The sequence below is a fragment of the Pezoporus flaviventris genome, unplaced genomic scaffold, assembly GCF_033815535.1.
Source record: "Pezoporus flaviventris isolate CSIRO_AGI_PZ_B2104156 unplaced genomic scaffold, CSIRO_AGI_Pfla_v1 ptg000031l, whole genome shotgun sequence".
In the NCBI taxonomy this organism is placed as follows: domain Eukaryota; kingdom Metazoa; phylum Chordata; class Aves; order Psittaciformes; family Psittacidae; genus Pezoporus; species Pezoporus flaviventris.
Genome location: NW_026892579.1, coordinates 18,295,208 through 18,322,336, shown reverse-complemented (window position 1 = coordinate 18,322,336; position 27,129 = coordinate 18,295,208). Strand labels below are relative to the sequence as shown.

The window sequence follows — 27,129 nt, the reverse complement described above, 5'->3', positions numbered from 1 at the left end:
CAGTGACCATCATGTCACTGTATGTGCACACACTGTAGGCAGAGGGGAGGCACCACATTTTTTGTATTTAAATTATTTTGACTATTTTACTCAAGTCAGAGTCAAGGAAGCCATAACCAGAACAGAAATGTGTGACGAACTAGAATCTTTGAGGAATTACAATAACCATATGCAGTCATCTTTTAGCTTTATCCCACCTTCATACACACACCCTACATTGTATGCATAGCCCAGTTTTCTTACCTGTTTTATTTCCTACTTCTCTTGGCTCCAAATGTCAGAATGTTCACTCTGCTACTGTCAGTACAGACAAGAGGGAAACATCTTTCCTTTAGCTGCAGGCCTCTAGTTATCCCCAAGTCTTCCATGGGACATGGAAACAGTTTTTTCCTTCACACACTGGTCAGAAGTCCCTTCTGCAGCCCATTGCAAGACTGCTCTGAATGACTGGGGTAGGGAATTTTTTATACGCAAAGCAGGCTGATGGCTGCCTCACTCCCTAGATGACCATAGATGTGGGTACTAGGAATATCTGTCTTCATTAGAAGTAGGAGATGCAAGAACAAAGCAAGAGACTTTGTCATGCCTGCCTTGAGTATAATAACATTCCAGTCTGGTATGGTGTAAACGCTTGATCTGCTGCTCATATTTTAAGGTGTGGCTTGAGCAAGGTTCTACTTGATTGGGACATAAAGAGGTTTACTACCAGATATACCCGTTGATATACAGTTATTAACTCAAGCTTTTGGTGAAGTTTCACATTGTGGAAATTTTTAAGGCACTTCTAGAAGTATTATATAGAAAGAATACAGATCTTAGCAGGCTGTAAAATTATATACTTTCCTTTGATATTCTATACTTAATTACCCATTTAGATGCCCATTAAGTAGAATGCCGTGAAACCCCCAGTATAAGTAAGAGGTCAAAGAAATGACCAGTGGTCTTTCAACAAAACATCCTTCCAAAGTTTCACAGGTACTTTTGAGAGCAGTTTGTGCATTCAGAGTCATTCAAAAAGCTTAGAAATAAGCTTTAATGCCAGTGTTGCCTTCCTTCAAAAACCTTTACTCTAGGAGGAAGAGGATATTCTTCAATGTGAAGTAAGAGCAGATGTCTTTTTGCAGAGTGGTAGAGCTGGCTGGAGGGGTTGAAGGTCTTCTGAAGTAAAGAAGTCTCCTTGTCATACACAGGCCTCCTTTCCTTATTTCAGCAGTATGGACTAAATGACTATCTTTAAGTCCTTTTCAGACACATTTTATTTCTATAGTTAAATGGTTACTTCTAATGACATGTTTTCTGTACTTGTCATTTCACAAATTGCTTTCCAGTCTCCTCAGGGTATTATCTGTCTAAATATTGTTTTCATTTCTATTACCAAGATTAGCTGTCATACCAGACTGAAAAAGTAATCACAGCTGGTCAGTGCTGTGTATCTGTAGAAAAATCTCAGAATTCATTTCTAAACTGAAAGGTCAGAAGAAGTGTTAATTCAGCAATCTTTCTGATTTTCTAAGAGTTACCAGGCATCCCATGATGTTAAAATACCCCTTTTTTCTAGTCCTTAGTGCTGCTTTTGAAGATCACTACAAACAGGCACAGCTCTCTAAAGAGTTATTCTGCCAAATACTCAGCACAAGTTGACAGAATCTCAAGCCTTAACAGCTGCTCTAGGGGAGAGAAGCTGCACTGGGAGTAGAATTGGGTTTGGCCAACAAAATTCAGAATTCTGGAGAAGGATTTGAAATTTGTACATAAGTGCAAGCGTATCCATGTGGTTTCTAGCTCCTGTCTTGACATGGTGAAAACACTGCAGGAGTACACTCTGGAGTAGTGTGGGTAATACTCCTCTCGCCCTCCCTGTCCGATGCACTGATCATTCTCTTCATTTCTGACAGATGAATGAAGAGCATCTTTGTACATTAGTGAGAAGTCTATAGCTGGATAAAAGTGAGCTGAGTGAGAAGTTGATTTACAAACTGTGAAATAATCACATTCCCAATATTAGTGCATTTTTTGCTCTCTACTAAGGGAGTCAGAGCCACAGCAGCATATTTCCTATAACATTTTCTCCTCTAATGGGTAATTGTGTTTCTGTAACTTTGGAAGAAGTTCCTATAGCCTGAACTAAGAAGGAAGTCCTCAGTCCTGGATGCCATCAGTGTGGGGTGCTGCCCAGCGGTTGTTTCTTACACTTGTTCAGGTTGTGGGAAAGTTACTGCATCACTTTCAGTTTTGGGTTTGTTTTGTTTTCTTTTACATAGTTGGGCCTGTTGCAATGACTAAGCATTGCACAAGAAGGTGGCCTCCTGTAAAAAAGAATATTAATGTTATTGAATCTCTATAATCTGCACAGACATAAGCACTATTTAATATCTAGCTAACCCATGAAATAGCAGTGTGTGCTTTTGGTTAAACTTCAGCTCTTTTGGAACTTAACTCAGTAGGAATATGTGGCAACTACTTGATCTATCTCAAGGAGTCTATGATAAGTCCTGGACCTAATTTTCAACAGATTTTTTTTTAGAGGGATGATTAATGGAAAACAGGCTTGATCTGTGTTATTTTTATTAATGCATTTGGCCGAAATGTTAATGTAATGTTAACATTGTCTAGGAGCCTTAGATAGTAATTCATATGAAGACAGCTGAATAATGCATCTTTTGCAGGAGTTTCTAGTTGAGGAACTCGATGATAGTATGTTTGGAGTCTCTCAGTTCCCTCTCCATAGTGAATGCCAGAACTCTCAAGCTTTGAAGGACAGTTTTGCTTCGCACCCTTTTCTGTAACCTGGCAAATACAGTGCATCCATTGCCCTTACTCAGGCATGCACGCTAGCAATAGTGCATTTGTTAACTGGGTTTCTATGGCTAGGTTTGGTTTGGTTGTTTGGTTTTTGGTTTTGGTTTGAGTTTTGGGGTGGTTTTTTTTTCAGAAATGCCCAAATGAAGAGTAAACCTTTAGTGCTGTGTTATCTGTGACTGAATTTTTCAATTTCTAAGTTAAAAGCCAAATTGGACTTCTTTGTCCAGCAAAATCTTGATGGCTTGGGAACACGTTCATCCTGGGGACAACAGTCACCTTCCCTGATCGGAGTTCCCTATACAGTGAGTAAATTTAAACTTTCTGCTAGGTACCCTCATATTTTAGTAAAAATCTGATATAGTGAGAATTATGGGGAGGCACAGTGCTGGCATACCCAGGTATACCTTCTTCACTGCAGCAAAATGATGGAGCTGGGAGAAGAAGACAGAAAATCAGTTTAACATTCCTTTACCATCGTGTGAATGTGTCACAAGCTGAGCCGGCCAGTGCCATCAGATGGTACTATGTGGTGCTCCAAGCAAGGCAGTGCAAGCACACAGGCCTCCAAATGCTGATGGAGGAGGAAGAAAGAATAATAACTCTTGCACCAAAACATTCTCAGCTTCAAAACTCATTTTTTTGTGAGCTAACAAACTGAAGAAGGTGGCGTGGCACATCTGTCCTCCCAAGGTAGAGGGCTCAGGTTGTGCTCTAAAATCACCTGCTGCATCACAATCACTGGTTCTAGGTTGTTTTCCCTTCAGCTCTGTGGTGTGAAAGCACCCAGCTGCAACTTTGTCCCCACAGTGGCAAATCGGGGGATATGCTTATGCTCGAGCCACCTATTGGGTAAATCTGCCTTATGGATATAGATGCAGAAAGAGGTTACTTCCTAAATGTGGCAGTTAATAGGTGATATGCTTTCCCTTGAAGAAAGCACTAGGCTGTCAACCTTTATAGCAATTTAAAAACTACTGTGTTTTTAATGACTCGTCAAATCCTTATATCACAAAAAAAAACCCCACTCTTTTTATTGTGTATCAGTACCAGTCAATGTCTCAGACACACCGCTGGGGGGAAGAGTTTATCTGTCTTTCAGTCTCTGAGCAGCTGTATATTGCGATTTTTGGAGGAAGGATTAAGGACTGTCTTTAATTCTAGTTACAAGAACACTGGATAAACCAGCCCTCTATTTCCAGGAACTATGTTTAAAAGTGAAAATTAATACTAATTCTAGGAAAAAATCCAGCTGCTTTGATCATGAAACACTGTTTTACAACCTAAGTCTTCAGTAGCATACCAACAAATTAAATTAATGTTGTGGTCTAATATAGACCACAAACCTTCCCTGAAACTAAGTTTTCTTTGGAAAACATATAATTAGCTGTTCTTCTCTTTCTTTCTTCCCTTTCCTTCTTCTTGCTTTTCAGGAAAAATCCCACCTATGGCTTCCTGCTTTCTCGGAAAGTATTTGTGTAAGCCTGTGAATGTGTTAGCCATAGCCTCTGACTGTTATGGATGGGAACTGGCTTTCTGCAGCTGTAAAATTGCAAATTACAGCACCAACTCTGCTACTGATAGTGTTTGGTTAAACTAAAACCACCCACTTTTAGCTGATAATCTTTTCAGGACAAAGCATTACCATCACTGCTTTGAGCACCAGGTTTTCTCACTGCTTTTTGAAATTTGCTTTTGTAGAGAGAAACCTGGTAGTGGCACCTTCTCTTTTTCCTCTTAATCCCCAGAACTACGTTATTCTGCTCCCCTCGCTCCTCTCCACTTTTGATTGCATCATGTGTGATTTATTTAGAAGTGCAGAGGGGGATCTCTGCAACCCTAAACTCAGCAACAGGCTTCTGCTTCAGGAAGGGAGGCTGAAAGCTTTCCATCCTGCAATTTGTGGAAAAAGTGGTCCTGTAGGTTTTTGTTCCCTTGATAAATATCTTACTATAAGTACTGAGCTTAAGGCATTGATTTTTTTTTTTTTTTTTTTTTTATGGGAATGCAGAAGACATATTAAGAAGCCCCATTAGCAGTGCTACTAGAATGAAACCTAACACTTCACAATGTCCGTTGCAGGGTTATTTTGAAGCCCACTCCACAGACCTTCCCAAAGTGTTTCCCACAGGTGATGCTGAAACTGACAGCACTGTAGCCTTGTGCACACACTGACAACATGGATGTAATCCTGCAGGTGCTCACCAGGTAGCATAGCATCATCTTAATTTTGTTGATAAGAGTGACTTGTCTGAGGTCACACAGGAAAAAAATTACCATCTCGATCCTATCTCAGTAGAGAGGCCTTAAATCACAGAGAAAGAATTAAATCAGGTGAAAACTGATGTAGTTTGTCAGATCTTATCCCTGCATTCCCTGTGCCTTTTGAGCTTACCTGATTGCCTTTTAAGGACATGGTTTTTAAAGATAATTAACTCACTATTACTCTTTCCTCTCTCTGACATGTAAAAGCTTGAACTAACTGAGTATTGACTAACTGAACTAGTTACAGCAAAGCATTGCTATCATTCATCAGCACGCTCACTGGTGTGTGGAAGAGCTGGGGATGAACTTGGGGCTCACTGGGCCACTGCCTGTGGGCTGTAACCCCATTAACACCTGCAGGAATTGCCATCTCCAGCAGCAAGCATGATATCTGAAAGCAAGTTTGGCTCTCTTGCTTGCATTGCAGAGTTAAGTAGCCTTGTCTGTGCCACCTCTGCATCCAGCAGTCACTGTATACAACTCACACAAGTCTGTGTATACATATATACATGCATATATCTACATATTGTTTGCATTTATTTATTTGCATCAGTTCTGGCTGGGATGGAGTTTGCTTTCTTCACAGCAGCCCCTGTGGTGCTGTGCTTTGGATTTGTGGCTAAACCAATGTTGATAACATATGGGTGTTTTGCCTGTCTGCTTGCGCAGCCTCAAGGTTTTCTTTTTCCTACTCTGCCCTACTGGCAACTAGGCTGGGCACAAGCAAGAATCTGGGAGGGGACACAGCTGGGACAGCTGACCCAAACTGGCCATGCCATATAATATCATGCTTAGCTACAAAAGCTAAGATAGAGGGAGGAGGCAGGGATTTGTCTGTGGGGGTTTTTGTCTTCCATGGTGGCCCTTGCTCTGAGAGTGGGCATCCATCTGCTTGTGGGAGCTGGTGAGTGACTGCCTTTTCATTGGTTGGGGGTGGTGGTGGCTGTGGTTGTGGTATCCCTCTTTCCTTTACTTTTTAAATGGTCTATGTTTTGACTCATGAGTTTTCTTGCTTTTGCTCTTCCCATCTTCTCACCAGCCCTACTGCAGGGTTTGGGAGAGAGCAAACAGCAGTTTGGGTGCTTTGCTGGTGTTTGGGGTCAACCCAACACTGCCTTTTTGGCACCCAACATGGGGCTTCAGGAGGGGACGAGATAACAACAGACTTGTCAGAGATTGTGACTGGCTGTTTTCAGCCTTTGCTGTTTGCTGTGTTACTGTGTTTTGCCCTGGAGGACCTATGGTAAAAGTGGTCTTGAGCTTGGAGTTTGGCCCCTACAGTGCTGCTCCATCTCTTGGAGGCAATCGGTGATTACACCTTCCACCTCATCCCTAGGGGACAGGTCTCCCTGGCAGTGCTACTACAATGGACCCCGTCCTTCTGAAGACTCTGGACAATGGGATCACTCATGCTGCTGTGTGCTGTCAGCCTGGTTTGGAAGCTGGATGCTTCTGGTGTGGGTAATGACAGTGTCCCCATGCCCCCTGCTGCACACCACCCCCTACCACCTCCTTGAACCCCCAGCCCAGCAGCCCTGGTTCTGCCCTCAGTGGTGCCTCTGTGGATGCCCTGGTGGGGGGTGAGGCTGAGGGATGTGCCCCAGCACAGACGATTCCTGGGTGGGAAGGGGTGTGGGAGGGCTTGGGCAGGTGCCTGCAGTGGTTCTCACCCGCAGCGGTGTAGCAGTTCACACCTGAGGAGCTGTGGAGGCCTGCTGAGGTGGTTGAGCACCCGAAGGCCAGTTGTCTCATCTACGCAGAGACAGCAGCTCCTGGTGCTGTGCTGGGGCCTGGCCTACACCTACTGGGCCTTTCTCCAGCAGCTACATATGGGCAAGCCAGCCTCTGCACCCAGGCACGTGAAAATGGACGTGGTGGCTGAAGCAGAGACCTGGCTGCTGGCTACCACAGAGACCCAGATGCCAGCTACCTCCAAAGAGAAGCAGCAGAAGCAGAGGTCCACCCCCTTGGTGAGGGAGAAGGAGGAGGGAGCAGAGCAGCCCTGGGGGCAGCAGTAGGAGGCAGGCAGGAGGCAGAAAAAGCCTGCTGCTTCTTCCCTGGTGTGAGATGCAGAGATATTTCACCACCAGGCAAGTGGATGCTCCAGTGCTAGGACATGGGGACCAGCAGCCTGGCTCTGGAGGGCTGGGAAGTGCCCCCCTCACGAGCGACCATCCTGTCAATGGGATGGGGAGAAGTGGGGCCGCTGCCTGCAGTCTCTGGAGCTGCTCCCCTAGGCAGTGAAGGAGAAGTATCCCTTCAAAGTGGACCTACCCAGGGAAGTGGACCACCGCAGAGGAAGGTGGTCTACAGTGACCTGGACAACAACCATGTCTCCAAAGATACGGATATTGTCCAGTGCTTGCAGGCCTTGTGGTGGCAGCTGGTGTGAGGCACGATACTGGCCTACACTTGCTCCCTGAGGGACTGGCAGGCTGCCCTGCCACCACCTTGAGCTCAAGCCCAAAGAACTGTAAATAAAACAGAGACTATGCAAAGAAATAAATCACAGCTCTGTGCCTGCTCCTCTTCCTGCCCCCTCCTACCCTCGTAAGCTCCTTTGGAAGATATTCAAATATATCGAAGGTATGTGTGTTTTGCATCTGCATATATATACACACACATATATATACATGTGTATATACATAGGTACACGTGTATATGCAGCCACAACTTCTCTGTTCCAGTGCCTCACCACCCTCATAGTAAAGAATTTCCTCCTAATATCTAATTTAAATCTAATCTTTTTCAGTTTAAAGTCATTCCCCCCGTCCTATCCCAACATGCCCTTGTAAAAAGCCCCCCCAAGATTTCTTGTAGGCTCTGGAAGGCTGCTATAAGGTCTCCCTGGAGCCTTCTCTTCTCCAGAACAAGCCTAGCTCTCTCAGCCTGTCTTCACGGGAGAGGTGCTCCAACCCTCTGAGCATCTTTGTGGCTTCTTCTGGACTTGCTCTAAAGGTCCACATCCCTCTTGTGTTGGGAGATCCAGAGCTGCACACAGGACTTCAGGTGAGGTCTTACGAGTGTGGAGCAGATGGGCAGGATCACCTCCCTTGGCCTGCTGATCATGCTTCTTTTGATGCTGGTCATGATAACAGTTGGGTTTCATGGCTGTAAGTGCACACTGCTGGCTCATGTTGAGCTTCCCGTCAGCCAGCACCCCTAAGTCCTTCTCAGAGCTGCTCTAAATCACTTATCCACCCAGCCTGTATTTGCGCTTGGGATTGTCCCAGCCCATGTGCAGGATGTTGCACATCGCCACGTTGAACTTCATGTGGATGTTTATGCACATATCTACATATACTCCTACGCCTCTTTATACACATTTGGTACATACGCAGGCACATATGTACCTATATTTTGCATGTACGCCCACATAAATATTCTTTGCCCACAGACACACATCCACAGCCCCACCCTCAGCGCTCCCCCCAGACGGCGGCGGCAGAGGCCGGGCCGCGTCCCCATGGCAACCCTGGTGGCTGCTGCCCGCCTGCGGCCTTTTTTTACCGCTCGTCGCCGGCCGGGACAGGACAGGGCGGGGGGTGTGCGTGGACACGGTTCAGGTGGGTTCGGGACGTTCAGTGGGCGCCCGTATGCGGTGGGAGAGCTGCGGGGCAGGGACGGGGGTGCCCTGGCAGGCGGCCGAGGCGCAGGAGCCGGGGGGGGCTGCGGGCGGCGGTACCGCGGCACGAGGGACCTGAGCCCCACGTGGTTGGAAAGCGCTCCCGACCTCTTCTTAAACGACTGCTGATCCCGTTAACGCGTGTGCTTGTCCAGCATGTCCTCCGACCAGACCAGGAATGTCGTCAGGAAAATCATTCGCGAGATCGGACAGGAATGCGCCACCCAGGGACAAACTGTTCCTGAAACCTTAGTGGCTTTCATGGTAAGGGCAAAGTAAATGTTCAGGGCTGCTTTTTATTGTTATTTCATATGGGCGCTTTTCTAATCACGTTCAAATTCTGCTATGGAGCGTAAAATATTGAGGTAAATATGTCTTGATAGCCTACAGATGAGAAGTTTCAGACCTGTGTGCCTGTAGCTTGGCACTTCAAACTGTTTTTTGAGGCTTTTATGAGGTAAGGGATTAATTTTACGTGAGGTCAGTAGTTCCCCTGAAGTCGCCAACACTGCTTGGACGGAATGATGTAGGAGAGGATGGAAATTATTCCTTTGGTCTTAAAAGTCAACAAATGTAAAACAACGAGTCCATGGCTGGGATGGCAGTAGCCGAGGCTGTCAGGGGTGACTTGGACTTTGAGGTTTCTGATTGCCCACACTAAGAAGTTTTAAAGGGATGTTCAGTGACATTCAATAGAGGGTCCTAAAATCATGGAAAAGTAGTTAATTCCTCTGAAATGCTGTCTATGTGAATATAAGGCCCTGAAAAGGATGCAGGCCCTGAGTCCTGAGAACTCTTTGAACTCCCAACAGTTTTCTTCTGCAGGGAGAGAAACCATTTGATTTTGTTTCTAAAGTGAAAAAGAGAAGTGTTCCCAAGTTTAAATAACATTTCTTCCCACTCTCATAAATGAACAAAAAGGCATGACTCATAAGCAAATGTTTATTTCAGCAGCTGTATTTATTCTTTGACTTTTACCTCTTCCCTCTACTGTGATGGATTCTTTTGTTTGTTTCTCTGTTTTGCCAGGGCCACGTAGTATAAATGGGCTGCTGAATCTTTGAAGGAGTGGGCTTGGATCCCACTTAAACTAAAAATGCAATGGAATCAATCTCAGTGCTGTCCTTGGTAGACAACTTAGTTATCCTAAAAAATATTACACACTGTGGCATCTCCTCTTAGGACACACAGCAGTGCTGCAGAATATAGTCCGAATGCATCGGCAAAGCTCAGTCTGAAGAAAGATGGAGCTAGGTTCTTTTTTTATGTATGGTATAAGAACAGAATCAGCTCTCAATAAACTTGTAAATGAATGTAAATGGTGCACAGCAGTACTGTTAGTCTGCCTTTCTCTAAATGTGACATCATGGTATTAAAAAAATACATTGGGTTCAGAAGCAGTGTTGATCAATTGAACATGATCAGTAAAACTTACGTGAATTATAGTGAGAGAAGATCCTATACTGGGCAAGATATGCAGCATGCATACCAGCTGCAAACACGCAGATAGTTCCCTGTATGCAGAACGGAATGGATTTTTTTATCCAAATGGTAAACATTTATACTAATGCATATAACAACCACAATGGATTTTTATAAGATTTTACTTACAAAAAAATATTTTCAAGAAAGGAGATGCATTGAAATATTTCTCTGCAAAGTTGCATCACAAATAGATTTTTCCCCCCTTATATCTGAGAACTAAGATTGAAACTGGCAGCATGTGAAATGATGTAACTTTGTTTCATTATAAAAGATTGAAATAGTAAAGAAATACTGACTGCATTAGACTTTTTCAGGAAACAAAAGGTTAGTTGCAGAGTGTATGTTGAGATGTAAAATAATAGCTTTCTTTTGGCAACCTCTAGGTGAAAGCTGTTGCTTTAGATCCAAGAAATGACTTTAAAGTGGATCAAATCCTTACAAAAGAAGATGTGCAAAATATTATCCAGGTAATTCTGACATCATGTTGAAAGTCAGCACTTAGTTAAGACTGTAGCGTTATTTGCTACCAGTTCCTGTAGCTAAAATGCCGTTTTATTCTGGTGTGAACACTTTCAAAATTTTAATGCTACTTTTTCTCTCGTGGTTCTGTAGCTAAAGACTAGACTGTGTGTTTCTTCATGTAAATAAATGCCTTATACAGAGAGAATGGCAACAAGGGGGGGTCTACTGCAATTGTGAAAGCTGCAGCATAATCGCTGTCAGTTCAGACTTTTCCCCAGAGAAAGAACTCACTTCTCTGCCTCTCTTCTTAGCTCTGTGTTACCAGACTGCTTGACACAACAAACCCATCCCTGAGCACAATTAAGATGCAAGTTTACTTTGATATGAACTATGCAAACCGAGGTAATTTCAAATATGTTTCCATAGAAGAAGTTGATACTGAGTTAAGGATTCAATATCTCTCTCTGTAGGGCTAACAATGATACCTCTTAGATGACTATTGGTAGTAAAGCAAAATAAAAATCCCTGGAGAACTGTGCTGCTTAGAAGTATGGTGTTCCAGTATGGATATAGTAGAGGAAAAAAAGTACATTAGATTTGAAAGTACACTCATCCTGTCTGAGAGGTTTGCTAAACGTAATGTGTTAGATCGCTTGAGAACAATTATGCTTTCAGGTGCACTAGTTAGCTGCCTTCAGCAAGAAAAACTTATGCACCTGTGTATTTGAAAGAGAACTAGTACCCGGAACTGCACTGTGTCTGAAAGAGAACTTGATGTTTTATCAATAGCCCTAACAGAGAGATATGAGCAATCTTGAACAATCAGTTACAGTTTTAACTGAGTATATTTTTGTCTTATCAGTGGTAACTTCATATGGTCTGAGAATGGGAATGTGGAAGAAAAATTACCTGGAGAAAATGTCTCTCCTGTAACTGTAACTTCAGATCCAAATGGGACACTGAGGGCTGGCTGGGAAACAGAGGGCAGAACAAAAGTAGACAAAAAATAAACATTTCTGTGTGGGGAGGTAATGAAAATGTTTTCTTGTTAGCATGGATTAAACCCAAAAACTAGCAACACTACGAAGCTGCTCCATAGTCCTTTGAATATAAAGAGCTCAGTAAGCTCAGTAAGTCTAGGAAGATTCTGGGATCCTGAGTAGTCTTCAGTTTTGAGCATGTAACTTTAGGCATGTATCATGTGTGTGTGCTAGGTCCTATTGCAGTCAGAGGAGTTCAGAGAGCCAGAGACTTGCTGATTAATTTGGTCTGAATAGTTCTCTGGACTCTACTGACTGATGTTAATCATGATAATTACATTAATGTTTAACTCCACTGTTGTTAATTATAATGGTATGGTACCTTAAATATCTCTTACACATTTCTGCTTCCAAAACCTTTAGTGTTCTGACTTGGTGGAAATGAACCGGACCCTCTGTATAAGCCAAATTCCAAAGAATTTAAATGGCACTTTCTAACTGTTCTTTTTTCCTAGCTGAATTCCTCAGTGAGCAGCACCGTGTTCTGGAGGCAAGGCTGGCTCCTGTGGTCAGAGATATCACAGACAGTTGTCCTCATCTGCAAGAAGAAATGGAAAATGTGCATCGAAAGATCGTTAGCTATGTGCTGCTGGCCTCTGGCCTAGGATCCCCAACAGATATTGGGGTTGTCAGGGAGGTAACAGGTCAGTAAGCTCCCAGGTGTGAAATTGGGTTTTTCTTACTGAAAAATGAAATTTCGTCTTATCTTTGATGGCTTTTACATACAGCTGTTGTAAACTAGAGTGAATGCTTACTACCTAGTGTCACTGCTGAGCCTTGAAATCTAAATTTGCCGTAGATTTCCTACTTTTTGCAGTTGTTCAGGAGAGGGTATTTTTGCTTGTTTAATGGTTTTTCTGTTCCCTCATACTTAATGCTTGTAGCTGCCCTGCAGAGTGTATTCCCCCAGAGAGAGATAATGACTTTCACCTCACTTGGTAAGAAGAGCAAAGAGCAACAGCTGAAAACTTTTGCCATGCTAGTCACAGGAATTCGGTTGTACAACAAGGCATGTGGGAAAGGAGGAAACAGCATTGATGACTGTAAGTAGATAACTGCATTTAGGCTGTGTATTCCCAAATAATTCTCCCTGGCCTTCTTCACTGGAGCAGCTCCAATAATATCCCATCTCTAGGTAAACAGCTTTGACTCAGAGCCTGTAAATCTGAAGGAAAAGTAAATATTTGGTATCGATTATAGGATTCCACATAGGCTACTACTTTTTAGCTAAGAGAAAGCCCTGTGTGGTTGTTGTGGAAGTATTATCTGTGTTAACTTCATGCACTAATTCAGTTCATGATAACTTGTTCCATGATCCCTTGCCATTAAGTTAATTAAATATGTAATGTTTGCCTTTAAAAGTAGTTAAAATCTTAAAAGGACACTGTCAATCCAGTTACAATTTTCTGTTAAGTATGTGTGATGAGAAGTGATAAAAGTTGCTGAGCTGTATTCTGGTAATTTAGAGTATGAGGTTCTTAATGTATTCTCAAAAATCTTGCATTTTGAATATTTCTGCTTCTTCAATAAGCAAAAAAAAAAGCTGTCAGTGGCCACCCTGAAATTTTTCAAGAGCTGTATTCAGTGTAGGGCAATACTTTCTATTCCTCTTACTTTTTCTTTTCCCCCAAAGCCCCATTATTTCTGGTAAATTTACAATTAATAACCACATAAATGACTGGTCAGTGGAAATGTTTTTGTTAATATGTGTGCAGTGTTGTAGCTCATTGTGGAGACTTATTTGTATGAAGGGTCTGCAGCCCAATTTTAGGTTAAAACCTTTTATTTTAAAAGGCTGGAGTTTCTGGAGTAAAGGTTACAACACATACTTTTCCTGATAAGAAAACTGTGCTTTATTGGAAAGCAAAGCACTGGCTTAGCTAGACGGGATTTTAAGTAAAGCACAGAAAAAGAAGTAAGCAACTTTCTAGATTTGGTGATAATTCTTTTTTTTTTTCTCATATGCTAAGCAAGGCATTGTTGGTTTTCTATTTTTAAAACATACTTACCCACAAATGTCAGCTTTCTGTGTTGTGGCTGAGTCTACTCTAGGTTCGCTGGGCCCGAGTTACAGCGTGAGAGAGCATTCAACTATTGTGGTTCTACGAAAGGCACAATTTACAACATGTTGTGGTCTTTGTCACTATAATATCTGTGGGATTTAGAATAGATAGTATGATTGTTAATCCTGTTACCTTTGTTGGCTTACTATAATATGGGCTTTTTTGCACTAAGCTGTTTACATACGATTTAATGGAAAAAACACAGCATGAATGCTCTTAGCTGAGGAGATAAAATGGATGTCTTTATGCTTAGGGGTAGTAGTTAGATCGCTAAAGCCTTAATGTAAGTGTTAGCAGCAGTCTCACCTGGGCTTGGTTTTCTACCCTGCTTCCAAAAAGTAAATCAGCCAAGTGCTCAGCTTTTTCCATCTGTGGTTAGACCACTCGTAGTACCTGTACAAATTTAGTTCCCATTCTAGCTCTGTTGAATCTAACCTCTCTGTGCTCACAAGGGTTTGGGTAAACATACCTCAAGCACAATTCCTTGCACTGCTGCTTGCTGATGTTGCTAGCATGACAAGTATTTTGCAAATGAGGAAACCAAGAATCGAAAAATTGTGCTAAAAAGGAATTCACAAATATAAGGAAAAAATTTAGAGATCAAAAATGATCAAAATGGAAGACTGCTTTGCTCAAATACTGCATTTCAGCCATTTGCTAATGATTTAAATAATTATTTTTATACATATCTCGTATTTATTCTGCACAAATAGTGCCAGCCATTCTGAATGAAGCCATTCCATCAGCTACACGGACTATCGATGAAGGTCTTAATAATTGCCACCTACGGGCCCACCAGTACACAACTCTGTTGGAATCCATGCAGGAAGACCAACACAGGCATACACAGCTAAGTTCTTTTAAATTAAAAGAAGCCCTGTTCAATGTGAGACAATATGAGGCGTTCCTTTGCATCCTTCTGGTGAGATACCATCATGTTATATCCTGTGGGTTTTTATTGCAGATGCAATGTATTCAAATTACCTACTTGTACAGGACAGAAATGCAAGAAAAATTATTCAGAAATAAATGAAAAAAATAAGTATAGAATCATAGAATCATTTAGGTTAGAAAGAACGTTGAAGATCATTGGATCCAACCATTAATGTAGCACTGCCACATCCACCACTAAACCATGTCTATAAGTACCACATCTATATGTCTTTTAAATACCTCCAGGGGTGGTGACTCCACCACTCCCCTGAGCAGCCTGTGCCAGCGCTTGGCAACCCTTTTGGTGAAGACATTTTTCTTAATATCCAATCTAAACCCTCCCATGTGCAACTTGAGGCCATTTCTTCTTGTCCTATCACTTGTTACCTGGGAGAAGAGACTGACACTCCCCTCGCTACAACCTCCTCTCAGGTAGTTGTAGAGAGTTATAAGGTCTCCCCTCATCCTCCTTTTCTCCAGAGTAAGCAACCCCAGTTCCCTCATTTATCTGCCTATTCATCCTGATAGGGTGGTTTATAACAGATCCCCACCATGCTATCTGCTATATGAGAACCTACATCATCTATCATACTGAACTTTGTACCTAACTTACTGGGTTTGGCTACTCTTAGCTAAAAGACAAAATGGATTGTTTGTTTCAGTGTATCTGTGCTTCCATTTAATTTCAGAAATTTTCCTCTTCTGATTTAATTTCATTAACAAAGAACTTTAAAAGCAGGACTTTTTTCTTGTTTTCCTAGTGATACACACTCTATCCCAAAAGGCATAAGAGAAAAAATCTCTGTGTTCAATCCATAAATCATCTCAGTTTTAGTCTGAAGACATCCCCAACATATATGGAGTCATCAGAAATCTTTGAAGAATACAATTTAAGTTCTTGAAATCTGATGGGGTTTTGTTTGGTTGGATTTTGGTTTTGCTTTTTTTAAAGACCTTTACATTTGTCTTTTGAGAAACTGCAGTCTTTCCTGTATAGCATAAGGGTTAGAAAGATATTTCCTTTCTATTTTTTCTTTCCAATTCTCCTTAGTGTAAAAATGTTGAGGTTTTTTTGTAAAAAATTACTGGTGTATGTTGAGAGAAGTGCCTGGTTTTACACTTGCAGAAAAATGTATTTTGTGGATAGTTAGGATACATTTCATTCCTTAAAACAGTTGTCTGAAATCAGTTGAATTAAGAGATCCAAGTAAATACTTATTACTAAATACTTGATTTTTTGACTGTCATACTTTTTACCTGAAGTAAGTTCTGTTTCCAGTCTGATGCAATTACAAGTGCTCAAGAAGTTGAAAAGATGCAGGTGCAGTTCGCAACAACAATGGAGCAGTTGAAAAACACAGTAGAGAATAAAGTTTCTGTCGATGCCAACGAAGTTTTTGTGAGTATTTCGAATGGAAACCCTATTTCTTCTTAATTATAAAAAAATACATAAGTATTACGAAATACTTTGCTGGTGTATTTTTGTACAGTTCGTATTAAGAAAAAGGCTATATTTTTGTCTCTATTATAACAGAATCTGTGATTTTTGAAGGGGCCAACTAAACAGAAAGGCTTGATCTCAAGGTGAAAGAAAAGCAAGATACGAAAAAGGAGAGAAGGAATTAAGTGGATTTTACTGTGCCTTGAGTAATTTGTCAGTATTTGTAGATTTACAGTGGTATTTTCCTGTTTTTGTAAATATTCTTTCCTGTTCCTTGCAGAAACTGTAAAGATGACAGATAACAGCACATCAGTGTGATTCTTTTGAAGTCCCTTCAGATAGCAGTTCCTGTAATTACAGTATTAGTCTTTGATAATCATTTTTCTAAAGAAATCAGGTTTATGTGACGGGGGTTTCAGCCTCTTTGCCCCTCCCAGTAGCTTCTGAAACTGTTGGCCAATTTCAGTTGAATTTGTCAGAGCCTGGCAATCTCAAATTATATGATTTTCTGCAAGTTTTGTGGAACACAACCAAGAGACAAAATTAGAGCCCTCCTAGGATCAAGTCTGAAGGACTTATCTGTAAGATAAGGCTTATATTTATTTTAGGAAACATAGTAGATTTCATTAATATTCTTTGTTAATTCTAGAAGGAATGATTGGGATCTTGCTGCCCTTATTTTCTTCCATTTTTGTAACCATAAAATTTCCACAGCATATTAGAGATGCTGATGGATTCCAGAGCTGACTTTGTTGGCTGTTCTTATAATAATACTGTTAACATGCATAAAATACAATGTTGTTTGTGTGCATTTCAGATTTGTTCAATCTCCTCTGTGTGTTTAGATGTAAAAGGGCACATTTTATGTCACTGACACTGAAATTGTCATTTATAGTCAGAGTTTGTAGGTTTCTGCTGTACATGTGTACAGCTGTATGTCAGCGTTGCTGCTGGGAATGGCAGATTCCAGTTCTGTTGGGAATGCTATACCACTCTGGTGGTACAGCAGAGTACTTGCAAGTAAGGGCTTGTACCCCATTAATCTGTCACACCTGATGGCCTGGGGGCTGTGGTACCAAGTCACTCTAGAAGCAGGGCAGGCAAAATAACAAAACCTGATTTTTTGCACATATAAGGTATGGGTTTACTTCAGTTGGTAGTTAACCAGGTGCATTTCTTCTGAACAATTATTCCTGAACACCTTATTTTCAGTTGTAAAACTGTATTTTCAGTGAAACACTAAATTCCAAACATGTACTCAGAGTAATGCATTTCAGAAAGGCTGTGATGTAAAATGTAGAAAGGTACCATTCAGGCCTATAGGCCTATGTGCTGGCTGTACATTCTTTGGGTGTATGTGAAGGGAACTCCTCTTACTATGCCAGGAGTTTCCCTGGAATTTCTCAGTGCTGAAGGCCTTAGAGGTCAGCCCCACTTTGTTCATAGCAGAAACTCTGCACAGCACTTGGGTTACACTGCAGAAATAAAACAAATCTGGATTTCAGCTCATTTTCTTTATTTTCTAGCCTCTCTTTATTGCACTTTCTAACCTCTGGACCGGCTTTCAGGATGAGATGCTACTGATAAAGTTCCTCACAAGTATGACTAACAATCTACAACAGTTCTTGGAAATCCAGTCACAGCTTTTTCCTGAGGAACTGCTAACATCTCTTCTGGAAGGACTGACTGTGAAAAGTGATGAGGAAAGGTTAAGAGAAACCATGGGTACTGAAAGTTATTGCAGGTTTTGGTTTTCTTTGATTTCCCAAGATTTGGTGGTTTGAATTTTTTTTACAGAAGGTGTTCCATATGTAATTTTTAATAATCAGAATTTGCACAGTAAATTAAAATACAGCTTGTAGTGTGTGGATTTAGTTTTCAGGTAGCGTAGTCTGGGCTTTTACTTTTGTATATAAAAATATAAATATAGAATAGATGAAATTATAAATAATTATAAATAGTAAAATCTATAAAATATATCTACTGGATACAAACATGCCTTATAAAAATGGCAGAATGATCAGGGAAGAATACTTTTTTTTTAATTTCTTATGTTTGTTTATGTCTTTTTATACCTTTCAGAACTTCTGAAATGGAGGGGGAATAAAACTAATCTAACAGGACTTTGGTTACCAGACGTATTTGTTTGTAAGATGGTATCCCTAGCAACCAAGCTATACTTAAGGGGATTTGTAATGCCTGAGTGGGTGAAAACAAAACAGAAGAATAAGATATTACCTTCCTGTTGTTGTCCTCTGCTTCCAAAAAAAACTAATACTGCTAAAGAAGCCTCCTGCAGAACTGATTTTTCAGCAGGATCTCTCTTAAAGCAGGGCTAAAGTTTGGCTTTTGGGATCTTGGTCATCCCATAACAGTATTGTATTTTCAGCATCTGATGTTTTCTCACTGAAGTCCTTCCTTCATCCATCTTTTTCTTAGGAACCAGAGTGAATGTTTCTGATTTCAAGAACCAGGAATGGCTTTTTCCAGAGACTATTGATCATTTTGATCAGTTGCTAATCCAATACCATGGTTTCTGTGCACATGCGATTGGTGTAAAAGGCCTCACCCTCCCAGGTATTCTTTGTAGTTAAGTCTTTTCCATACTTTATATGTACACAAGTAATAGGGAAGATATAAAGACATGTTCTGAATGCATCCTCTAGCTAGAGTACTGTATTATCATGTTTGTAATTTTCACCCCAAATAACTTATTTCGCCTGTTAAAGTGTTTTTCTTTTAAAAATACACAAATAAACTGCCCTAAATAGAAGTTAAGAGGCTTTCAAGAGGAAGCAGGCACAAGCAAGCAGAGGCAGAAACAAGATGGAATGGATAAATGTTTTCCAACTGCTGTATCTGCGTCTGTATAACCTATGCTGCAGCTCAGTTCAGGCTTGTTTACTGCTGTTAATGTGTTTTAATACAGGCATAGGAAAATGGTCATTCCTTCTATTTTGCGTATCTGTGTGTTGCAAACACACCCGTTCATGCCTACATCATATGTATTTTTAAATAGCTGTTATAATGTACCAAGAATCTTCTCTGAAAAGAATGCAGAAGTGCACTTGATAAAGTCAAGGAATCATAGGGATTTTTTTGGTCTGTTCTAGGGTCATTTGTCTTGAAAGCAAGCCTGATTTCAGCTACCCCATCAATTCATGTTTTCTATCTTCCTATCCTTTATAGAACCTATCTATATAGGATTATTATTTTTTAATCTAAGGAATTTGGGAGGAAAATATTACCATTAATTGGCAGTATTAAAAAAAAATACATATTTTATCAGCAGTGTAAATTGCTTATTTAGTATTACATATGAGAAAAACTGCCCTGGGCTGGACCAAAGGTTTCTCTAGCCCTGTATCTAATTTCTGCACATAGAAAATCATGAACACTTGAAGATTATGAATCAAGTAGGAATGATCCTTCCTTAATTATATCGTTCCCTGTTCTAGCAGTTAGTGGTTATGGGATTTCCTCAGATAAATGCTGAGACTGTAACTTTCTGTTGAATAATCCTTGAGAGACATTTTTCATTTATCTAATTGCTTTTTGAATGCATTTAGAGTTTGCCATGGAATATTAATACTGTCAAGAGTCCTGCAATTATAATTATATATACTATGAAAAGGTACCTCTTTTTAAGATGGTTTTAAGCTCTGGCTTAGTAATTTAATGAAAGACCTGATAGACTTTCTATTAGGAAAATTAGCAAATTGTAATTTTATATTACAATTCATGGTTTTATAACCTCCTATCATATTATTTATTTTTGCTTGCTTCTTTTTAATGCTGAAGAGGCCTCCTTCTTTAATCTCTTCTTCTGTGAAAATTATCCCAAGCCTCTGATTATTCCCAACTCCATTTTACTTCTTCATATTCTGTCATGTTGGAACAAAATGTAGTATTACAAATGTGGCATTCTATTTGCTTGTATGATTGCCACTGAGTAGTGCCATTTAGTATTTCAGGGCACTGTCTATGATGATTCTGGATCTTTCCTGGGCAATGACAGCTGAAGCAGAGCTGCCACTGTCATTGAGCTCAATTTGTGTTTTTCTATGTAAGTTATTCAGCCTTTATTGGCATTCCATTTTCTCTGTTATTGTCCAGCTTTTCAGATGCTTCATCTGCTTCTTCAGTTAATTTCAGTGTTATGCCCTTTGGTATAAATGGACTGCTGATCTGCAAGCAAATATTTCTGGGGATTATAGGGGAAATGTTTGTGGGTATGGGCTGTTTTCTTACACCTTTGCTGTAGGTGTTTTATCTGTTGTTTTTTTCGACAGATATGCAGTAAGGTGAGCTGGAAGTGAACTGGGCAAAAGCAGGTGTACTGACCTAACAAAATAGACTCGTCTGTCTCTAAAAAGCTTACTTTCAGGGGGTTATTCTGATTTCAGAAAAAAGGAAGTGAAACCGACTTGAGGAAAACACAGAATCTTGATAATGAATGTATTTTGTATTGGATAACATACTGTTAACCATTTTATTTTGTGGAGCTTGGTTTGTTTAGGTTTTTGGCTTTTTTGGTTTGCTTTTGTTTTGTTTTGAATTTGGTTTTTTTTTAGGAAATCCTGCTGTTGGAATTTTGAAGCACAAGGAGAAATGTTACGTTTTTACTTCCAAAGAAGCTGCGTACATCTTTGCTCAAGATCCAGATAAGTTCATTCAGTTGAATGTAGAAAAAGCAAAAGAATATGCAGAGCTAATTCAACTGCTTGAGCTTCATCATCAGTTTGAATACCTTGTTCCATATGCACAGGTATACGTTGCTCATGTCTCTTGCTGAACAGCTCACTGATTGGTCTGTTCTTTCTAGAACATAAAGAGAACAGATGATAACAATCTTTAGAAGTATAGTCATTTGCCTGTCATACAGAAAGTCTGAAGGTCCATCTTTTCCAGGTCTTCAGAGTGTTGATGAGAAACATTTTCTCTTTATGTTGTTCTTACCTTATCTCTTCATAGGAGAGTACATAGAGCCAAAGGATTGTGACAGCAATAAAAGCTGTTTGTCCTTAGCCTAGAAAGATCCTGTGTCTGATGTTTCTTTTCCTTATTTTTGCAAAACTTAAAGGCACAATAAATAAGTGCAATAGAAGATAAGCCAGATACCTTATTAATTGGAGCTTTACCTTAGCAATTCGTCTGTATGTGCTGGATGAGGGTGGAATGATATCTGGGGACAAGAGTTATGGATTATATTACAAAATGAAAAGGGACTCATTAATCATGAATGTGACAATGCTACTATGTGAAATCCAAAGATTTTATTTGGATTCATAGACATTCTCTGTGATCCATTGTGAATTCTAGGTCCCTAGCAATGGAAAGAATGTAGTCTTGAACTGGCCGTTGGTGAGAAAGATACAGTTTATGTCCTGGCTCTGGCAGAGATGTAAGCACTTCTCCCAGTTATGTTGTGACTTTTAGTCCATTCATAAAGACAAACTAAGGTGCCTGCTTCATAAAATACTGGTGGCAGTGGTGATGGGACCCCTTCTTACCAGAATCCAATGATGAAGCACTCACTCGAGATGTGGACTCTGCAGCTGTGGCCTCTGCTTAAAGGGCTTTCTGACAGAAATTAAATCCATCTAATATTTAATGGTTTCTTCTTTTTGGTGGGGGCAGGAAGAAAAAAACACTGTTGAATGTAAAAAGTCATTATCCACTTGTGGTTTGCAGGTTTCTGTTTGCTTTTAAAAAGTAGCATATCCATTTGCTATTTTTCTGAGATGTCTGTGTTCTTCTTGGTAATGCCTTGCTTGGTTTTGTTTGTTTGTTTTCATCCAGGCCAGAACTCCAGACAAGTGTTTGATGAAACCAACTGTAAAACATGACAGTAGTTCTCAAACTGATACACATATCTTGCCTCCAACCATTGTGACATCCTATGAGTGGAATGAATGGGAAATGAGAAGAAAAGCTATCAAATTGGTTTGTATTGTTACTGCCAGATTTTCATTGTTGGATAACAAAGTTCAGAATAAATTACTGTAAACTTTTGTTCCTTGCAACATAAATCTAACCTTATTCAAAAACACACTTGGTTACAACTGGTGCAATATTTTTTTCCAGGTATTTTCTCTCCTTATTTCTAGACTTTCATATTCTCTCAGTTCTCCCCTATTCTTCCCTAGTTTTTATGACCAGTGCTTCCACTGCTAAGGCTATTCATTCCAAGTTTTTCAGTTGCCTCCTCTAAGGAATAAGAATGTGTTTATTAGCTTGAATTCTAAAGTTGTTTCTCTACATTGAAATAAACAGGTTGAAGATATTACTATATACTTAATGTGTAAAAGAAAAAAGCCAACAAATCAATGAGAAACAACAGGTTGCAGAAAGGTTAAACTCTATTGCACGTTGAGTAATTTATATTAATATTCATTACCATGAAGGAAGAGGAGGAAAATGTCGTAACTGGCAGACAGAATGGTTAGGAATAACTTTGGATGTGTTTGACCCTGCAGAGGCTTTCTTTGAGCTAACTTACCCATCCTGGGAGGGTATCAAAGCATGAGGCCTCTTTCATATAGGACTGGAGTGGTAAGAAATGCAAGTAGGTTTTCTGTTGTATATATAAGCCAGAGGAAATGTTTGTTATAATATCATGATGATTTGCTTATGGATTGGAAAGCACAGTCTGTCAACAGAAGGTTGGCTGCATACATGAAAGCTTTTCAATATGCATATCTTTAAAAGCTTCTTTCTAGGGTTTGCCAGCACATGCAGAGGCCCATGTATAGCACCTGGTTTTCAGAATTCAATCAAAATGAACCTGTGAATACAGGGAATATTGCAGTTACCAATATTCACTGGACACAGAATACTGCAGGGTTGACTATGTTTTGTCTGTGAATTCATGCACTACAGAGGCCTATGGCCTGCTGTTCTGCTTATTTCTTTTCTGTTGTTCTTTTTGCCATGAAATCTTCAACATTATAAAATGAAGCCAAAATTCTGTACTGAGAAGTCTTGCCAGTGTTAACTGGCTTATAAAGGATTCTAAGTAATAGTTGTTCCTGAGGTATGTAAAGAAGCCAATTAGGTTTACAAGGGGCCTGGCTAAAAGCCTCTTTTGCTTCTTTAATGGGCAAAAGTACATAAATAAATGTAAGATGTGGTCAGTGACTTATTTTAGCATAAGCAAAAGTGGATGTTTCCCAATAGCTGAGCATGAAGACCATTCACAGGCAAATGTGTAGCTCATTAGTTTGAGATATTTAGAGAAAGTACTTTAAAGTACTAAGGGGTGTTTTAGCCTCAACTGTCCATACTGGAGATGAGTGATGCTGAGATGAAACAAAAAATCCCAGATGTATGCAAGTGTTTTGTCTATAGTGAGTAAGCTGAATGCGTAATATGGAGCTGATACAACATTTAGAATCAAAGTGCTAAAATATCAGGAAAACTTACCAATGTGTCTGTGAGTTTGATACTTTAAGGGAGCATTGGACATATTTTGGGATTTGTTAGAAAATGAGCTCTTACGTCTTAGTTTTCTTCCTGCTGTTCATAGTTAGCCAGAAAACTCACAGTGATAGTGATGAAGTGTTAAAATATGTCATTAGAACACCTATTTGATGTCACAAGCAAAATTTTCAGCTCACATTTGTTTCTCTATGCAAGCACAGTTCCTTGCAGTAGCATGCATTTGGTTTTCAAGAGGGATAAGCATAAAAGAGAGACAGTATCTCATGCCTGCTTTTGTTTTTAATTTTCATAAAAATCCTTGGAAAAAAGGACTAAAATACTGTCTTTCTACGCTGTCTCTTCAGAAAGTTCTTTATTGTTCTTTTCTGTATTTTCCTTGGTGACACCATGCATAAGATTCAGCTGTAGATTGAAATGTGTCTAAATACAGGTGCTTTAACTTCTGTTCTAGCTGAGAGGGACCTAGTTAGTGGAGTCTGGAGAACATTTTGACTCATCCCAATACAAACACTGAATTAGGCCAACTTAATCACTCTCCCGCTTCCACTGACTCCAGTCTCTGCTGACTGGACTGGACTCCAGGGTCTTTCTCACTCACATGCAGGGGCCTGGATCCTGCCACAAGACTGTATTTTTGTATTTTGATTACAACATTATGTCATAAGTTTTACAGTGTGTACATCTGCTGACATAGAAGGCTCATTGGACTAAGGAACATTTTGTTGTTTCAAGTGTTGACTTTGTAATATTAACATTATGAGAAGTGCTTTTTGTTGTTGCATATACAGCAGTTTCTGTGATTAAACAGAACTTTAATCATAAATTATCTTAACTTTTGCCCCTTGCCAAGGGATTAAAGAGCAATATCTTGAAAGAAGGCATTTTTCCCTTTTATCTGATACTTAGTGACACCAACCCCCAAACCCCATCGCACTTGGTAGAAACCAAAAGACTTGATCCCACAGCTGGCTTATCCATAATATTGTGCACCCTGATTGCAGATACCTAGAGGGACTTATCCAAACCTGACATCGTGGTCAGGGTGCTTTCAGACCTATTGAATTTAATTTGAAGTACTGAAGAGCTTATCATGAAACCAGTACTTTATTGTAACGAAACAAAGGCTTCAGCATTTAACAAAATATGAAGCAAAATGACTAAAGGAAAATAGGAAAGCCGTAAGAGGCTGGCTTAAAATTGTGTGGGTACATACATACATGTGTGCTGCTCACACACCCTGCTAGTTCAGGAGTTATCAAATCACAGTTGCAACTGTGTATTGGCAGTGGACCGTGTTCCAGGTTTGGGAAGCCTGGAGATGTAAAATATACAAACACACCTAAAGTATATTAGTGCTAAAATGCCAAAGCAGATTTTGCTTAATCTGCTACTTTTTGTGTCTTTAGGCTAATTTGCGCCGCAAATTAACTCATGCCATGCAGACTGATCTCAGCAATATGAGAAGACAGAACTGCACCCAACTGTACTTGCCAAAAGATGTTAGCACCCAGACTAAGCGTGACAACTCAAGTAATGTACCCAGACCACAGATTTTCCTGGAAGGTCTCCGAGGACAATTGTCTCCTACTACTCATATGGTCAAAGGAAACTTAACAAGAGCAGTAGATGAAACCTAAGTGAAAATGAGAAATCTGAAGATGTATATTGAATGTATAAATAAAATTCCCTGCATATATCTGAAATATGATAAAGATTTTACTGTGTCTGTTGATTCCAGGAGCAGTTGATTTATTTCATTTATCTTATCTGCTGGGGCTGCTGACTGGCATCAAGCGATAGACATTACAAGCTTGAAGCACCCACATTTTAAACAGCAATTTAGAATCAAGATGTTCCTAAAGATTTTAGCATAAACTAATATTTAAATGTGTAGTGTGTGTTCTTAGATTTTCTTGAGGTTTTAATACAACGATTGCCTGCTGAAACACTGCCGCTGACAGCCGTGTCTTTGGTACATGGAAAGAATAATGTAAGACAAGTAGCTTTTATGAGATACAGAGGCAATGCTGCAGCTCCTGTGGAGGCATAATTCCCGTTGGTGTGAAATGAGAGCAGCATCATGGAGAAGGTCTTGGGGGTGTTGGTTCATGAAAAGTTTAATGTGACCCAGCAGTGTGCACTTGCAGCCCACAAAGCCAACTGTGTCCTGAGCTGCATCAACAGGAGCATGACCTGGTCAAGGGAGGTAGTCCTGCCCCACTGCTTTTGTGCAACCCCACCTGCAGTACTGCATCCAGCTCTGGATCCCCCAACATAGGAGGCATGTGGACCTGCTAGAGCAAGTCCAGAGGAGGCCACAAAGATGCTCAGGCGGCTGGATCAACCCTCCTTTGGAGACAGGCTGAGAGACTTGGGCTTGTTCAGCTTGGAGAAGAGAAGGCTCCAGTGAGACCTTATTGCAGCTTCCGTGCTTAAAGGGGGCCTATAAGAAAGCTGGAGGGGGACTTTTTACAAGGACATGTAATGACAGGACAAGGGGGAATGGCTTTAAACTGAAAGAGGGTAGATTTAGATTAGATATTAGGAAGAAATTCTTCACTATGAGGGCAGTGAGGCACTGGCACAGGTTGCCCAGAGAAGCTGGGGCTGCCCCATCCCTGGCAGTGTTCAAGGCCAGGTTGGATGGAGCTTTGAGTAACCTGGTCTAATGGAAGGTGTCCCTGCCCATGTCAGGGGTTTGGAACTATATGTGCTGTAAGGTCCCTTCCAACCCAAACCATTCTGTGATTCTATGAAATAAAACTGGTATGACGAGAGTCACCTGAATGTCACAGCTCCACCCTTACAGCAGAACTGTCAAGAAAGTAAAACCAGCAAAAGTAAATCACTCTCAGTCCTTGGGCCTCTCCATTCATTAACCCAAGTGTTTCTGCAGGGTAATAGGCATCACAAGTGTAGGCCAAGGCAGGGAGGCAGGGAAGAGAAAATTTACTTCCCATGGCTCTGGCAGCCTTTTAGGTCTCTAGCAATTTCTGTATTCATCAACTAAACAGTGTGCTGGTGAGCACGCTGAAACCATGGACCTTATCTCCAGGGCACCTTTTCAAAAGCTCTGTTTCACTTATGTTTGAAAAGCTAAAGCACAACAGGAAAAGGTTTTCAGCTTTATTTTGTTGTGGCAGGGAAATATATGCCAGGTCTTATCAAAGCAACTGCAGCTAGTATTTCTGTTTGTGAATCATGAGCTTCAAGATGAAACATCTCAAATGCAAGTAGGGGATACTTTAAAACAGAGATGCTTTTCACAACAACAAACAGCTCCAGAAGCTGTTATCTGCAAAATGTCGAAGTGTGCATCTGTGATGGCACACAATGTGCTAAGGTTTCCAAATCTCTTTTTCAGTCAGGTGCAGCGTGGTGTGGTGTGGTTTCCATTGTTACACAAGCCTGTACAATGAAGCTTGAAGATCCAAGCTGCTGGGTGACTCTCCTGTGGCATTGTCCATGACAACATTCTCCTTTTGTTTATCTGTTTCCAAGGAGAGGAGCACAGAAAGAACTTAGCTAAATGGTTTTCCACTATGTGGTTTTCTCTTATGTGAAAATAAACTG

General features: G+C 40.5%; 1 protein-coding gene across 3 annotated transcripts; it reads left to right on the top strand.

The window, feature by feature from the left end:
- The first annotated feature begins 2,957 nt into the window (after positions 1-2,957).
- CFAP206 (cilia and flagella associated protein 206) lies at positions 2,958-25,268 on the top strand. 3 transcript variants are annotated; one of them, XM_061460330.1, is made up of 13 exons: positions 8,531-8,630; positions 8,845-8,953; positions 10,558-10,641; positions 10,948-11,038; positions 12,132-12,320; positions 12,561-12,719; positions 14,453-14,661; positions 15,952-16,071; positions 17,640-17,838; positions 18,553-18,690; positions 20,688-20,881; positions 21,916-22,059; positions 24,963-25,268. In XM_061460330.1, exons 2-13 carry the CDS (start codon positions 8,846-8,848, stop codon positions 25,191-25,193), a joined length of 1,866 nt encoding a protein of 621 aa, XP_061316314.1. In that variant the 5' UTR covers positions 8,531-8,630; position 8,845; the 3' UTR covers positions 25,194-25,268. The 3 variants fall into 3 exon arrangements, with proteins under 3 accessions (XP_061316316.1, XP_061316314.1, XP_061316315.1); XM_061460332.1 differs by lacking the exons at positions 8,531-8,630; positions 8,845-8,953 and adding an exon at positions 2,958-3,104; XM_061460331.1 differs by lacking the exons at positions 8,531-8,630; positions 12,132-12,320 and having other exon boundaries at positions 8,808-8,953.
- Positions 25,269-27,129: the final 1,861 nt, after the last annotated feature.